Source organism: Alternaria dauci, chromosome 3 (assembly GCF_042100115.1).
Source record: "Alternaria dauci strain A2016 chromosome 3, whole genome shotgun sequence".
Classification (NCBI taxonomy): Eukaryota; Fungi; Ascomycota; class Dothideomycetes; order Pleosporales; family Pleosporaceae; genus Alternaria; species Alternaria dauci.
The window spans coordinates 1,347,693-1,363,006 of NC_091274.1; the positions used below are offsets into that span (position 1 = coordinate 1,347,693).

The 15,314-nt window shown below is 54.9% G+C and overlaps 5 protein-coding genes across 5 annotated transcripts; 3 read left to right on the forward strand and 2 right to left on the reverse strand.

Annotated features, from left to right (window-relative positions):
* Window positions 1-8: 8 nt before the first annotated feature.
* On the reverse strand, window positions 9-1,289 carry ACET3X_004103 (uncharacterized protein; the record flags this gene model as incomplete). Its single annotated transcript, XM_069450272.1, has 1 exon — window positions 9-1,289. One exon carries the CDS (start codon window positions 1,287-1,289, stop codon window positions 9-11), a length of 1,281 nt encoding a protein of 426 aa, XP_069308081.1.
* Window positions 1,290-2,061: 772 nt separating this feature from the next.
* On the forward strand, window positions 2,062-2,940 carry ACET3X_004104 (uncharacterized protein; the record flags this gene model as incomplete). The annotated part of the gene is made up of 3 exons (XM_069450273.1): window positions 2,062-2,091; window positions 2,545-2,558; window positions 2,757-2,940. 3 exons carry the CDS (start codon window positions 2,062-2,064, stop codon window positions 2,938-2,940), a joined length of 228 nt encoding a protein of 75 aa, XP_069308082.1.
* Window positions 2,941-3,000: 60 nt separating this feature from the next.
* Window positions 3,001-3,840, forward strand: ACET3X_004105 (uncharacterized protein; the record flags this gene model as incomplete). The annotated part of the gene is made up of 1 exon (XM_069450274.1): window positions 3,001-3,840. One exon carries the CDS (start codon window positions 3,001-3,003, stop codon window positions 3,838-3,840), a length of 840 nt encoding a protein of 279 aa, XP_069308083.1.
* A 1,182-nt stretch (window positions 3,841-5,022) lies between these two features.
* ACET3X_004106 (uncharacterized protein) lies at window positions 5,023-7,214 on the reverse strand (the record flags this gene model as incomplete). The annotated part of the gene is made up of 5 exons (XM_069450275.1): window positions 5,023-6,118; window positions 6,243-6,389; window positions 6,470-6,630; window positions 6,690-6,920; window positions 6,975-7,214. 5 exons carry the CDS (start codon window positions 7,212-7,214, stop codon window positions 5,023-5,025), a joined length of 1,875 nt encoding a protein of 624 aa, XP_069308084.1.
* Window positions 7,215-8,311: 1,097 nt separating this feature from the next.
* On the forward strand, window positions 8,312-13,740 carry ACET3X_004107 (uncharacterized protein). The gene has a single exon (XM_069450276.1). The coding sequence runs from the start codon at window positions 8,915-8,917 to the stop codon at window positions 13,175-13,177; it is 4,263 nt and encodes a 1,420-aa protein (XP_069308085.1). The 5' UTR covers window positions 8,312-8,914; the 3' UTR covers window positions 13,178-13,740.
* Window positions 13,741-15,314: the final 1,574 nt, after the last annotated feature.

Sequence of the window (15,314 nt, forward strand, 5' to 3'; positions counted from 1 at the left end):
GATTATGATCAGAACAACGCTTTGGAAGCAACGCTTAGTAGCCATGCAGCGTCTTGCCAACCGCCGACCTCTTCAGTAGCCGCCGTACGGTGAGATTCTCCAGTTGTTGGTCTGCTATCTGTATCCGTAGTGGTCGCATCGCCTTGTCCATGCAGAGCTGACGCAGCGACGATGGCTTCTCGTTCGAGCTTGCGTCGCTTAGCTTCGACTTCGCGACGTAGTTTCAGCTCTTCTGTTGTGAGGTTGTCCAGTCGTAGGCTTTTGTCGTCCTCCACGTCCTCGTCATCGGACCCTTCTCTGTCTTCCTCCACCGAGAACAATGTCCATCCAATGAGACGATCCATCCAACCTCCAAGCCCAAACCCGCGTTCTCGCGCCAGACGAGCAACTTCTTCTTCGTCGCCATCGCTCTCTTCATCTGCTTCGATGAAATCAGGCTCAATGAAGCGCTCATCTAGCTCTGAGATCTCGAAGCTGGCTCTTCCCGATTGCGGTTTCGCTCCCGCGGACATGATCAGATCCACTCGACTACCTGCTCTGCTACCTCGTCGACTTTGCCGTGCGCTGGGTACGCGAGAGCCTATGCGACTGGGGATGCGACTTCCTGCTCTAGACATGCGCGGGGAAAAGAAGGTGGGGAGATCCGAGTCACCAAGGTGTTCGCCGGAGAGCAGAGCCATACGGCAATCCTCGTGTGAAGGATGTTGTTCGTACTGGTCACTCTGTCCAACCAGACTGGTAGAGCTTTCTCGTCTCACAAGCCAACCCTGGCCCTTGCTATCCCTCGTCTCCCCAGCGATTGCTAAGCCAGCGCGGTGCAGCCACTCTTCGTTTGACTCCCTTGTGTGGTGCTTCACGAGAGGTGAGTGTAGAGGCAAGGGCGCGGTGCCTTTCCGTGTGTGATGCTTCTTCTTCCCAGTATCTATGCCTAGCACGTCGTTTGCAAAGCTGACACCCGGCTGCAGGACACTTGTACTCTTTGCTTTTGGTATGTCTCCGACATCGCGAACCTCCGAATGGGGGTTGGCGAAATAACTCTCGTATGCATATGCTTTCCTCGGACGCTGCCGCGAACTGCTACGACTCTGGCTGAGACTCAATACACCCGGTGTTGCCGGCGCTGATTTTTGCGCAATGTATGATGTTGGAGGAGTGCGCGTCCCTTGTTCGTCGGGTGAGGGCGGTACGGAGGCATCGAGAGGGTATTTGGCGCTGAGAGGGGCTATGGAGAGATTGTGCAGGTTCGGATAGGAGCGGCGTGAGCGCGAGGTTGATCGCAGTGGCTCCATGGTGCTGAACTGCAGAAGTAGAAACAATGAGTTGTAATGGGGACTGGGAAATGTTACGATGCTTATCGTGTTTTGTTTAGTGGAGTGACCGAGGTTCGACGGGCCCGGCCTGACACGAGGACTCTGGGGAAGACGTGCTTAGCCGGTTGCGGTTAGCGGGTGCTCGCAAGGGTCTTCACGTGAAAGTGGCGCGACGCAATATTCGACTTGGAGAAGAATATTGCAGAAGCAGAAGTAAGCTGCAGTTGGAGGCATCGACGCGCCATAGATATTCGAGAGGGTTCGTTTTTGTCCACACGAGATGTCATGCACACACGGGCAAAGGTTCACGATGCTTTCTTCCCCGGCATCTTCCGTTGAGCCTCAGAGTTTGAGGTCGTCTGGGTGCTCTGTGGGCGAGTAGCCTACTGAGGCTTACCAGCTACTGGCATCTTGCCGTGTAGAGTAATGCTCTGACGCGCCTACTGAACTGCCCACGTCTCTGGTGTGCCGATTGTTCCGTGGAGTTTGTGAGAAGATTCCTTGGTTCTACCAAGAAACTAGACCCACGGCTCCATATCGTACGAGTGGAGCGATGACGGAGCCAACGGGGTTAGCAGGGCACTCGACCTGTCGCCTGAGGCTCGGGAGCGAGACGGTGTTGAGACGCGGCGTCCAAGTCGGGACCATGCGACAGACGGCGGTGGGGCGGTGGCCGTGGAGCAGAAGCAGGAAGCGAAGCATGCCCAGGTGCTACTGGCGCTTGCTTTGTGCTTGCCGTCATCTGGCAAGCATGACCGGACCAGCGCGGGGCTCGCGTCTGGTTTGCTCGTCGAGCAGAGGGCTGCTGTTGCGCAGGCGACGAAGTTCCCATGGATGAATGAGATGCCCTGCGTTCCTGCATGCAAAAGTACCGTTGCAGAGGTGCGGCAAGTGACGTACGGAGCTTGGCGGACCCTGAGATTCGTCGACCATGCAAGCGGATTTGTTCCGACGCATCTTACTCAAACAGTGAAAGGCGCGCTAGGGCGACCCGATTTCTTCCACTGTCCACAACACCAGCCTTTGTTATAACCACACTACTTCTCACACCCCGCGAACTACGGCTGATGTTCCTTCGCTACCGCCCCGACTTGTCACCACACAAATATCCCCCTACTGCCCACACCATCTCTCCTACACAGTATACACCCACACCCTTGCCTTTGAACCACAATGAACCTCGCCGCCTCTTCGCATCACCGCAAGGCGCCTTCAACATGTGTCCTGTAACCAGCCGGTAACAGCCAAGTACGTTCCTGCTCTTCCATTCATGCTGCACCTACTGTCACCCGCGCTCTGTGAGCTGCCCCATCACCTCCAAAGCGTGCCCTTCTATTCGCTGCCACACACACGACCACTCCATCCGTGGTTCACAGCGCGGATACGTACCGAGCACCTTCAAAAGCGAGCTAGTTACCGCGCAAGATAAAACTAACAGATAAAAAGGCTGCCCGGCTTCTGCCTCCCTGTGCCTCTTGTCTTCGAACAATTTCACATCCAGGACACTCACGCCCTCAACGCACCCAAGGGCACTCGACAAGGCCTACCACCGAGCATCTCTGGCTACATCGACCGGCACTGTGAAATACAGACAACAGCTTGTCCAGGCACAATACAGGCAATAGCCTGAACATCGACCTTTGATACTGTCCTCACATACTCCAACTTGAAGCTCTGCAGCGCTTCCAACATGTCTCTACCAAACCGAGACTCCGCAACGTCCGCCGGTCACGATCACAACGCTCAGGACAGCGTATTCGAAAGGATTAGGGAATTTGTCGCCTCTCTTGGGCTTGCTGCGAGTGATGGGCTTATCCAGCATGCTGGCGAGACCAAGCACGAGGACTTGAAGGTTATTGTGGATCCTCAAAACCACGAGTGCTCTGTAACCTGTACAATAGAGTCTCACGGTACTCTCACACCCGCTGTTTCCGTTCGCTCGGTATCCGATCGCTTGCCATCTCTGATCGCTCCCGCCAACTACGGTACCGTCCTTCCTGGTTGTATCTACCGCAGCAGCTACCCCCAAGAGAAGAACTACGGATTCCTCAAAGATGTTGGAATCAAAACAATCCTGACTCTGGTCCCAGAGCCGCTCTCACCAGAGTACCAGGGCTTCATGAAGGAGGCTGGTATACAGCACTTCCACGCCCATATCAAGGCCAACAAGGGCGAAGTTCGCGTTGAATCGTGCGAAATGTCACGAGCTCTGCGCCTGATCATGGATCGCACCAACCATCCGATCCTCGTCCACTGCAACAAGGGCAAGCACCGCACAGGATGCACTATTGCCTGCTTTCGAAGGATCCTCGGGGTCGATCCAGAGACTATTCGCGAGGAGTACCACGCCTACGCTGGTGTCAAGGCTCGCTTCCTTGACGAAGTCTTCTTCGAAAATTTCGACCTCAACTTGGTCATGTGGATGGCCCGCCAGGAGGGCTGGGTTACGCCTGCAATAGATGTTGCACCGCCCACACCCCCGGCTTCAGTCACTTCAAGCGCTAGCGCAAAAGCTGTCGCTCTCGCTTAATACTTTCCTTGGTCTCATCGCATTTCTAGGCGTTCCAAAAAGGTCTTTGGGCATGTCGGATCACTTACTGGCTGATGACGAGGTTTCAGCGCGGCGTTCTAGGCTCGAAAGGCATACTATGACCAACAAGCATTGGGTACAGGATCGTGGCGTTTAACTTAAAATGTTGTTAATGGAAGGTCCAGAAAAAGGTCCCTATGTCTCCGAGCGAGGTCTGTTCCTTTGGTCTGCATCGAGATGGTCTTTTTGCTTTATTTTTGATCTATCTGTGTTCCTATCAATCCCGGAGGAGGCGAGAAATCGCCCTGTACAAAAGAATGGCTACTTCCTATGCTCCATGCGAAGTATTACATCTTAGACCGTGAAGCCTAGAAACGAGAGCTCCAGTCAAATCATCTATCTAGTGTTCACATGAATCCCGTCTCGCTACCAAGAAACCTCTCATGTCCGTCGTATTTTGTTTTTTTTCCTCACTTTACCACGAGAATCTCGGTACCGTTGAAGATTGTATGCCCATTGGTATTTCTTTTCCTCTTAACGCCTTGGAGGGTACTCGGGTCCCCGCTTAAGCACTAACACTTTCCTTATTTCCCACAACTCCTTGCTTCCAAATTCCCAAGATTCCAGATCCCAGACTGACCCTGACGATCATGGGATTCTAGACCTATATACCTGACGGTGACCTGTCAGATACGAGTATCCGGTACGCTGGGATCAAGGGTGCAGCCACAATTTGTGGAACTTGCGAGGTTGATGAGGTCATCGTGAGGACGCTAGGTGCAATGATGATGGCATTGTTTCAAGGAAACTGAGAAAAATAGGTATTGTCGTATCTTTGTATGTCGCGTGGTGTAAAAGGTTTCTTCTCTCAATCTACCAATGAGAGGTAAGACAGTACATGATTGTTAGTGGCGGTAGTAGCTGGGTGGCTTTGTTTTGGTCTCTTGCAATCGAGGTTCATGGTATACCTGAGATGCGATGAAGAAGTCAAATGGGTGTCGTCAAATGCTACGAATATCGGCGAGAGAGTCGTCTCTAAGAATTCATTAGAACGGGCGCATGCGTTCGGCTCGACAGTACACACAAAGGAGCGAGTACACGAGGTCATATGATCCGATCTACTGTTGGAGTAGCTGCTATACAAAACTGTTATACAAAAGAACATACAATTTACGATAGACCTCACACGCCATCCAAGCACCAAACGACCACGTCGCCCGTCCTCCTCGAATCATCATGGAAGTGGCTGTTGAACCCCCTCCAACACTCCTGATACCTAGTCCCCTCGAGATACTCCTTCAGGGCTGCCTCGAGCTGCTCAAAGAACACAAGGTTTTGCGGCCACTGACGCCGATACTTGCGCTTGAACTTTGGATCCTGGCGCGTCCAATGCTGGCCTGATCTGCTTCCACTCGCCTTGATCGTCTGCACATCTTCCATATTGCCACGGAGCCAGGCCACCGGACCAGGTTTGATGTAAAACTCATCCGCCTCGTCGAGATAGGTAGAACGCTCGGAGAGGGGAACATGGATTGGTGGCTCGCAGGTCAAAGCCCATGCCGAGATTTCAGGGTAGACGAGGTGGGAGCGCCATGGTGTGGAGTGGCAGGGCATGAGGAAGCCGACTGTCGTATTGGACACGACAGGACTGGTGCTGTCGGTACTGCTACGGATATTTAGCAGGCTGTTGCGTGTTTCATGCTTATGACGGAGGTAGGCGAGTACGTCAATTACACCCCGCTGGTGGACCTGAGACGCATAGCCAGCAAGTAGGATGTTTGCAGCTAGAAGAAACAGAACGATCGCTTTGTGCGATAGTGCGGCCCGGGGAGGTAGAAACCTGCTGAGTGGCCTGGCGGAGATGATGTGGAGGAAGGGCAAGATTGGGTAGAGAAAGCGAACTTCTTTGTGTGATATCACACTCAGCGTTGCAGTCATGGCAATCACCGTCCATGATAGACGGGCAAGTATGCGACCACTCGTAGCATCTTGACTTGAAGCTGCTGTACTACCTGACTTGTCACTCTCGGCTGAGCCAAGTGGCTTGGGCTCGGGCTCTGGACCCTGCAGCGACTGCCATAAGCCGATCACGGCAAATGGCAACGATGTTGTGAGGAGCAGCGGCAAACCTTCGGTGAGATAGTAGTCGCCTCGGTTCCTCCCGTAGAAGACGGCTAACGACTGGGCGATGTTGAAATAGAGGAACCTAAGCGGCGGAAGAGTCCAGACCCTGTAATAGAGCCGATCGGTCGCGACTGAGCATACCAAGACAGCGGAGCTAGCGTCGTCAGTTCAAAGGGTCTGGTGACCTCCGGGGATGCAGAAAAGACAGATCCGACAATGGATCTTTGCACTATGGGCACGAAAAACGTGCAGCGGATGCAAGGAGAGCAGGAGCTTACCCGCAAATCAGGATCTCACGGGCCAACACATAGCGCAGCCGCTGTGAGGCTTGCCATAGGGTTGGGATGGACACGGACAACCAGATGAGAGCATTGGTTGGCCGGAGAATACACGCAAGTGCTGCCAGCAGTAGTGACAGACGCAACCTGCACGAGCATGAGCCTAAAGTGGTGGGGGAGCAAGCAAATGGGGGGTGTTTTTTTCTCGTTTTGGTTTCCCGACTTACTCTGAAAGGGAGCCGAGGTCCTGGTGTGCAATCTGCGTCTTACAATTACCCCGCCAAGGCCAGTAGTAGATAGCGACCGATGTGATGGTCGTCTCAAGACAATTAGATAGTGTTCGTGTTGCGCAGAACCACTGCCACGGGCTGCAGACCGACAGTGCAAGCTAGAAGAAGGGAGTCAAACATCAGAGAAAGCTGCATCGTGATTACGGGAGTCGCGTACAGTAGTGAGAGCAGTGCGACTGCCACGACCGTAAGCCTTTTCCGCCAGTTTCCAGGTGTAGCAATCAAGCAAGGCTGCAAAAAAGGCCTGGGTAACTTTCGGGGCAGCTAGGAGCAGTTCGGCTTTGGCAGGCAAGCGCAAGCCGCAGAGGTCAGCAACATGTGCCGCGACTCGATAGACGGCTGCGAATAGCGCTGGATGCAGGGACGACCTCAATTGGGACCTCCACTCCTGCCCCCATGGTGAGCTAAGTGGCGATGATGGAGCGCGTGAAAGTCAATTTACCCAGGTGATCCAGCCATGGGCGGCGGGGCCAAAAGCCAGCTGCCATGCGGGCTCGAGCGACTGGAAGAATTCATCGGGCTGGAAGAAGGTGCGCAGGGTTAGTGCGTTCACGATGCGGAAGGCAAGCAGCAACGCGAAGATGCCTAGCGTCGAGTCACGATAGCTGTTGGACTGGGCTCGTGGTGGAGCACCAGTCCCGCTCGAATTCGTGTCCCTCGCAGCGCTGGTGCGGGTCGGCATTGGACGGTAGGGAGGAAGCAATGAGCACAAGCGGAAAGGCCGGGGCAATGGTTGGCGAGCAGAGTGAGATGAGATTCGCAGCAGAGGTGATGATGCGAAGCCGGTGGTCTAGCTCCTTGGCGCGATGCACAAGCAGTCACGGTTTGTCATGCATCCGTGCTCAAGCGTGTCAAGGTGCAGAAAATTGATGCTGCGTGCCTTACCGCATTAGGACTTTCACGATGATTGCTGAGGAGAGGGGCGGCGCCTAGACTCGGCTTCATCTGGCCCTTTGCAGCATGCGCCGCGGTGCGACTGTGCACATATGGGGCCGCGAATCTCACGATAGTTGATTATTGACAATTTGCCCGTGTCTGCAGGCGGTCTGGAGCGCGTGTCGTGGCATCAGAGGAGTTTGCAAAGGAAGAAGTTATACTACTAGACAGGTACACGCTGTGGTCATCGGCCGCCACTTGCAGAACACGCCCTAGTGCATAGGGCCTCGAAGGGTTGAATGCCGGATACAATTCGGGGAAGATGAAGTGGGGGGCGATTCTTTGCGGTCGTCGTCGCACGATGGCTGTGGTAGTGTGTGACAGTGAGTGAGTAAGTGTGTGTGCGTGCGTGCGTGTGCCGGCCCAACAATAACGGGCAGTGACGCAGAGATAGCGTGAGATTTGACGTAGCATGTTGAGCAGGCACGGGAACGAAGAAGCAAAACAAAGGTCGAGTAGGCGAGCAGGGAGCATCAGCGAGGGTAAATCTGGGGAAAGGCTTGTGCTATGATGGTTTGGTCAGGGTGGTTATCGCGCTTCATGGTGGTAAATGGGCGATGGCTGGCCTCTGTGACGCATGGCGACCGAAGCGGCGGCGGGCAGAGGGCACCCCTGCGCGGGCAACAGCTGGGATGCAGGCACATGGCTGCTGGAGCAGAGGAGCAGAGGGGAGTTTGGCTGAACAAACGAACCACACCCCTCAGACAGTCGAACGCCACCTGTTGTTGAGGGCAAGGGCTCGAGCTGGCCAGGAGGCGCTAATGTATGCAGCCATACCCGTTCTCGTCACCTGCATATCTTAGTCGGTTGCCGTCCAGAGGCGGCGGTCCCAAGACAAAAAGACGGCCATGTCGCAGCTGGCCGGCTCAACAAGAAAGCGGTCCACCAGGGCGCATCGTGGCCTCTGGGCGCCCTCGCCATCTCTCTCTCGTCTGTGAGCGCGCCGCGGCTACCTGGCACGGCCTCTGCCTGCGTCTTCGCCTATGCTCTGCGCCATAGCATAGTGTCCCCACCTTTGGCTGCCAGCCCCGGCGTGTCTCTCCCGCTTCAGAGCGTCATCTAATGGGCCCCGAAATACTCACGACTATCATCGCCGCTTGGGGAAAAGCGCAAGTAAGCCGATCGTGTCTCTCAACCAAATCCATATCGAGCCGTTGAGCCCACCACCCGGCCCACTGCTACCTTCACAACCTGCCCTACCCTGCCCTGCCACATCCATCACCACCACGCCCACCTTGAACCTCAGCCCAGTGCACACGGCCGCCATTGTCCTCGCCGTGACACGGTCGCTGCTGCTGCTGCTGCTGCCACCACCACCGCCGCCGCCGCCTCGCCCGCTGCGACATGAGACTATCCGCCTACGCACTGCGCCTCGACAAACCGTAAACGGGCTGGCATGGTTACACGCCGCTGCTGAGCTGACACGTCCCGAGCTGTGTGGTTGCCATGGTCGACCCCAATGCAGACGTGACAACCCAAGGGGACTTGCGCCATGAGCAAGCGCAATCCTGCAACGGCGCCCCAGACGCAGCTGCAGACCAAAGAGAGGGACATCGAGTGCTCCCTGGCGAGGAGCCGACGACGCCGAGTCGAGACCTTGCACCTCGCGAGGCCACTGCCACGCTGCCCCCCGGCGTCGACGTCGACGACGAGAACGACTGCACGCCCCGCTCCGAGGTGCCTTCGGTACCAGACGCCCTCAACGCCAGCCTCCTGTCCCAAATTCACACCCTCGACCCGGAGCCCTCCTACTTCTCTCCACAACCCCTCCGCGTCTACTCGTCGCCCCTTCCCCGCGACTCGCCCGCCTCGACCAACCCCTCGCCCAGCACGAGCGCACACGCTTCACAGACGTCCCTCACCACCGTCAACGAGGCCCCTCACTCGTCGACGCCCCATCCCGACCGCCCTGCTTATATGCGAGACCTTTCGAATGCATCCACGGCCAGCAACGCGACTGTACGAGCCAACTCGGTAGATCCCACCCACCCCTACGCACACACCTACGCTCACACCTACGCTCACGCCCACGCTCACGCCCCTTCTTCACGCCAGCGCGATGGGCCAGTCTACCCCAACCAGTCCTATGCCGCCCTCCACCTGCAGCAGTACCCCCAGCCCCATATCCCGCCCATTGTGCGCTCCCGCAGCTCCCACCCCTCGCACTCGGCTGCAAACTCGCTGTCCAGCCTGGCCGCCTTTGGCCTCTCCCACGAGCACTACAGGGACATTATGGAGTCGGCTCCTCGCACTGTTGGCAACTCTCCCGTGAGCAGCCCCGGTCTCTTCAACCCTACCACCCGCCGCCCCTCCCAGGAGCCCGACCAGCCCGACGATGGCACCTATTCCACGCCCTGGCTCCACCATACCCACAGGCAAGCGCCCAAGGAGACCCACATTGCCGATGTCCAGGCCGACCCCGTTTCCGGACGCAAGATTGTGAACCAGTACGAGATCATCGACGAGCTCGGCCGGGGCGTCCACGGCAAGGTCAAGCTGGGCAAGGACCTGGTCCACGGCCGATACGTCGCCATCAAGATCGTCGACCGCTACTCCAAGCGTCGACGCCTTGGCAAGAACAACAGCCACGAAGACAAGATCAAGCGCGAGATAGCCATCCTGAAAAAGGCCCGTCACCCCAACATTGTCAGCTTGCTTGAGGTCATTGACGATCCAGCTAAGAAGAAGGTCTACATCGTACTTGAGCACGTTGAACTGGGCGAAGTCAAGTGGAGGACCGAGGGTGCTCGGGAGATTTGTCTTGTCGAATGGCGTCGCTTCAAGCGCGAGTCTGAAGGCATCTTCGACAATGATAGTGCAACACTAGAAGACGAACGCATCATCCGCATTGCCCACCAGAAGCTTGCTCGTCAGCAACGCCGCATGGCCAGGGAGGCACATCTTCGTCGGAAAGACGGTTCCTCCAACCAACCATGGAGCCTGGAATTCGCAACCGACTCCGAAGACGAGTGTTCCGAGAATGGACGTAGCTCAGTAGCTTCTTACCACGAAGACGAGCGTCCATTCAATCGTGTTCATTTTCGCGAGCGGTCCGATCCCGCAAGCCACCACGATGATCACATGGAGACCGCTTTTCGGTCGCCTGAGCCTGCGAACAACTCCTGGGCTGACGGGCTCGAGGGAACCATGTACGGGCCATACGACACGGAGCTCAGCAGAGGCCGCGTACCGAGCGTTGCTGGCAGCTCTTCGTCTCGTGTGACCGACCCTGGCGAGGAAATCCCTGAACACTTCAACTACGTCCCCTTGATGACCATCCATGCTGCCTGGGAAGCCTTCAAAGATACCGTGCTGGGCATAGAATACCTGCACTATCAGAACGTCATCCATCGTGACATCAAGCCCGCCAATCTTCTTGTCACCAGGGAGCATCGTATCAAGATATCCGATTTTGGTGTGTCCTATCTAGGACGGCAAAAGACAGATGAAAGTAACGGCGAACAGTCCGAATCTGACTACCAAGAGGTCGACGAAGCTATTGAACTAGCAAAGACGGTGGGAACCCCAGCCTTTTACGCCCCCGAGTTGTGTCGTACAGAGATTGACGCCGAGACCCCTCTCATTGATGGCGGAATCGACATCTGGGCCCTCGGCGTCACCCTGTACTGCCTCATCTACGGTCGCGTGCCTTTTCACGACACCAACACCTTCACGTTGATGAAGGTCATCAGCGAAGATGAACCCTATATTCCCAGGTACCGGTTGAAGCCTGTTGCTGAGCAGTCAAACTCGCGGCCCAACTCGCACGGACGTAACAGTCAACCAATGATGAGTAGCAAGAGGGCGCCACATGACCTTGAGTACGAAGAAGTCGACGAAAACCTGCGCGATCTACTCCGACAACTGCTGATCAAGGATGCTCGACGCCGCATAACTATACCGGAGATCAAGCGCCACCCATGGCTGCTGTCTGGTATCCCCAACCACATCTCCTGGGCTGAAGAGACGGACCCCAGCAAGTCTTACGATGGAAGAAGGATTCAGATTTCCAAGGAAGATGTTGAAGAAGCTGTCGTTCCTATTGGCTTCGTTGACCGCCTCCGCTCCGCTGCTAAGAAAACATCTGAATTTGTCAAAGGATTCACAACCCGCAGTTCAGGTTCAAGGCGGCGCGCACAGAGCTCAGCCACCAACCAGGACGCTCCCCCAAGCATCAGCGCAAATTCTTCGAGCAGTACTATCAGTCAAGATGCCCGCCCGTACGAAGGTCGACGTGGCAGCCTAGCACCCGGCGCTATCTTGGAGATTTTGACTCGCTCGCGTGAAGCAGAGCATCCGCTCTCGCACAGTGTTACAGCAAGCCCTGAGGCAAGAGAACGGTCAAAATACTTCGACAGCCCCAACTCTCGTACTGCATCGCCCGCGCAGAACCTTGAAGGTCTGCAGCGACCCCAGATGCAAGACCGCGCCCTGTCTTCAATAAGCACCATCCGCCAGGCGGAACTGCACCATCCAGGTCGATCGGCGTCCCCTGGCTTTCCTCCAGCTCTACCTGGTACTCCCATGGCCCTAGACACACCTGGTGGCTCCCAACTAGGCGGCCTCTTCGGAGGTCTGCCTCGGCGTGTCGTCAACAGCATGAGAAGCAAAGACAAACTGAAGCCCCCAAAAGAGCACAGTCGCGCGAGGTCAATTGACAGGCTTGTTGGCGCAGACGACGATGCTCATGGCGTCCCAAGCCTGGCAATTAGCACCACATGTGCTTCCGGTCAGGTCAACCAACCTGATGCTCTGAAAGAGCTATCTCCCATTGCTCGAAGTTCATCGCCTAGCCATTCTGAAGCTCCGTCTTTTGGACGTCTTGATCCCTCGTCGCGGCAATCTTCCTTGTCATCACTGTCGTCACGCCTCCACCGAAACTGGGCAACTGCCAATAATCTTGAGGCTGGGCCTACTCTCGCTATGGCGCCCGACTCCCGGCGATCGTCACAATTGCTTGACCAAAGGCCTTCCAGGCCTTGCAGTCCTACTTTGATCGCACGAGAAAGGTCAGAGGAACGATTTGATCGCGCCAAGGATGAGTATCGTCGTAGACTTGGGGTAGAGCAATCAGCAGCTCGTGAGAGGTCCAGTTCTATTACACAACGACCTCCTTCTTCTCTTGCCCAAACTGCGTGTCCTCCAAGTCCAGATGACGAGATAGTCTTCCATCAGCAAAATGATCAAGAAAGCTGGCACCGAAACGATCAGTCCTCCGAGAATAGTCCTCTTGGTGGATCAAGCCGCGGTTTGGCTCTTTCTTCTTCCGAGGACCAATTCTCCGCCATGTCTCAGTCTGAGTCGAATCCGTCAATTCCATCTGTTGCGTCGGCTGGCTCCCCTAATCAAGGTGCATGCGGATCGTTTGATGAACACTCCTGGATTCCTCCCGTCTCTGGCAATCGGTTCGAAGCCTCTATCGACGACGCTGATGGTTACGACGGCGATCATGCTATCGAGAGCGAAGAAGAAGACGAAGACAGTGAAGATGAGTTGGTCATGAGCTTCGCTAAGAAGAAGACGCCAGCCGCACCTTCGTCACATCGGAGTAACTCAGTATCCAATGGAGAACTAGCTCGCGCCAACTTCCACGTCGGAATCAATAGCCGCCGTCGATCGACTAGGAGTGGGAGCAACGGGACAGTCAAGAAGGTCCCTCCACCCGAGTTAGAGCCAGGGCACGACGACCGGGCAGCTGAATCACAATAACAACACCCCTATACCGCACACCGACAACTTTACTGTCCTCTCCGTCATCAATTACATGATACCCAAGATCTACCACTGTACGAATACACATAAACCGGATTCCTGTTTCACGCGTGTGTACTTATACGAATTACAAACAACAACTTGACTTTACCACTGCTGCGAAGGGCAGGCGCAGGGCGTTCTCACACAGCTTGGATCTCGGTTGCATGCATCGGCGAACGTTATCAAAAGACGGCGTTTACTACTTTTTCTTCTCAATATCTACTACTACCCTTTTGTATCTATTGTCGCTTTTCCTCAGTGTGGCTTGGGCCTTTTTCTTCGGGTTGAGGACGAAGGACGACTTGTTGATGATCGTTGATGAACATAGCCTTGGGCGACGCGCGCAACAAGGGGCTTTGGCTTTCTTGGGGGTGGCGGCGCGTCTGCAATAGGAATCGGCAGCACTTTCTCGCATGATAAAGATGGAGTGGTTTGGCTTGCTATACTGCTACGAGCTACAACCTACTACTCTTCGTTTCTTCTCGGAGTGTCTTTGATAGCATGTTTGGCTGTTTCATCAAGCCGTGTAGTATAATGCATCAACAGGCATAGTGCCTGGTCTTGTTGAACTTGACTAATGTGAGGATGATCCTCGCCTTGTTTAGTGATGTCCGCTTTCGCCACACCTCGGTTGACATGCATCGCATCTCCGCCATGTCGATACCGGCAAGCCCCCAGTAATGATCACAATAAAAAGCCAATTTCCGACATCGCTCCTTCTCCGAATGTCTGTGTGTGTTTCATTTCCCAACAGTACTCCCACCAGATTGGTATGCACTTGGTAGCATAGAAACATGGCTTACGGCAGCCGCCTTAACGGTAATCTGTCATTGTGCCCAGACGCCGGAATGCTCATCAAATCCCCACACCAAAACTTTACCGAACTTGAAACATCATCAAGAAAACAGATCGCCGATCACGAACCTGCATGCATGCACGTGTATGGATCGGGGTCCTTCTTACTTGCATAATCACTCCAAGCCTTTTTTTGTCGCAATTGTACAGTATGCAGCTATCGATGCTACTCCAGCATGCGGACTTTTCTGGAAGAAGCGACCTGCAGGCCTCTCACCGATCATGGCAAAGCTAGCAAGAGATTCACATGCAGATGTAGTTAGCAGGATGCGATTTTCCGCGACTGGCAGCATGGGAAAGTAAGCTGAGGAGAAAATGGGGAAATGCGATATGGCCGGAGTAGCAGCGGGCTGTCTTTCAAGGCTAACGCGGAGGATGCTCTGGGGTCGGAAGAGGGCTCGATTGGGATTAAAGACTATATTGACGTGCAGGATCGTACGAGCTAGTCTTGTTGTTTGCATGGAACTTGGATTTCATGGTAAGCGAGGTGAGGTGCCGTGCAGTGTCGCTGATGGGCTGGCGCGCGACAGTGCACATTTGCGTGGGGCCTAGACCGTTTGGTGAATAGGCCTTGGGAACGGCGACCATTGCAGAGGTTGGTGGTTGGTAGGTATTGTCTCTGATATGCCGTGCATACACCATGGAGCGAGCAGCGGGATCACGTCCCGACGTATCGGCTGGCAGAAACAGGTTGAAGCCCTGGAGTGCAGTTCATCACACACACGCGCACACACCTGGGCACACACACATATACACACGTAAGCTGATCCAGCGAGGCTGAGAACTGTACACAATCCCGTCTTCTTTCCATTTCCATATCCAGAGACTGGGTTCGGAGTTGTCTCCATAGTCTCCCATTCGCTTCGGTTACCGTATCCGAAATTGGGCCTTTGTTCGAAAAAGGTGTGGATGGAGAGACACACGTTGAAGCGCGTAGGTTTCTGAATCTGGAGACAAGTGCAGAAGAGTCAAGTCAAGAATCACTAGGCGAGGTGGGCAATAGGTGGATAGCAGAAGTAATGGAACCAGGAGAGTAAAGATGTGGATCACGGATCACGGACGAGGGTTGTCCTATCTGAGGTTGACGATGGATACAGATTAATTTGGATGTGAGGAAGAGGTTTCCATCGGTATGCTACGTCTTACGCCCTTGAACTACTATTGTTGAATCACTACAAACTTTTCTCCTGGTGGGCTTGTTTAATGGACGTCTCGCATGGAAATGGAACACACCCAG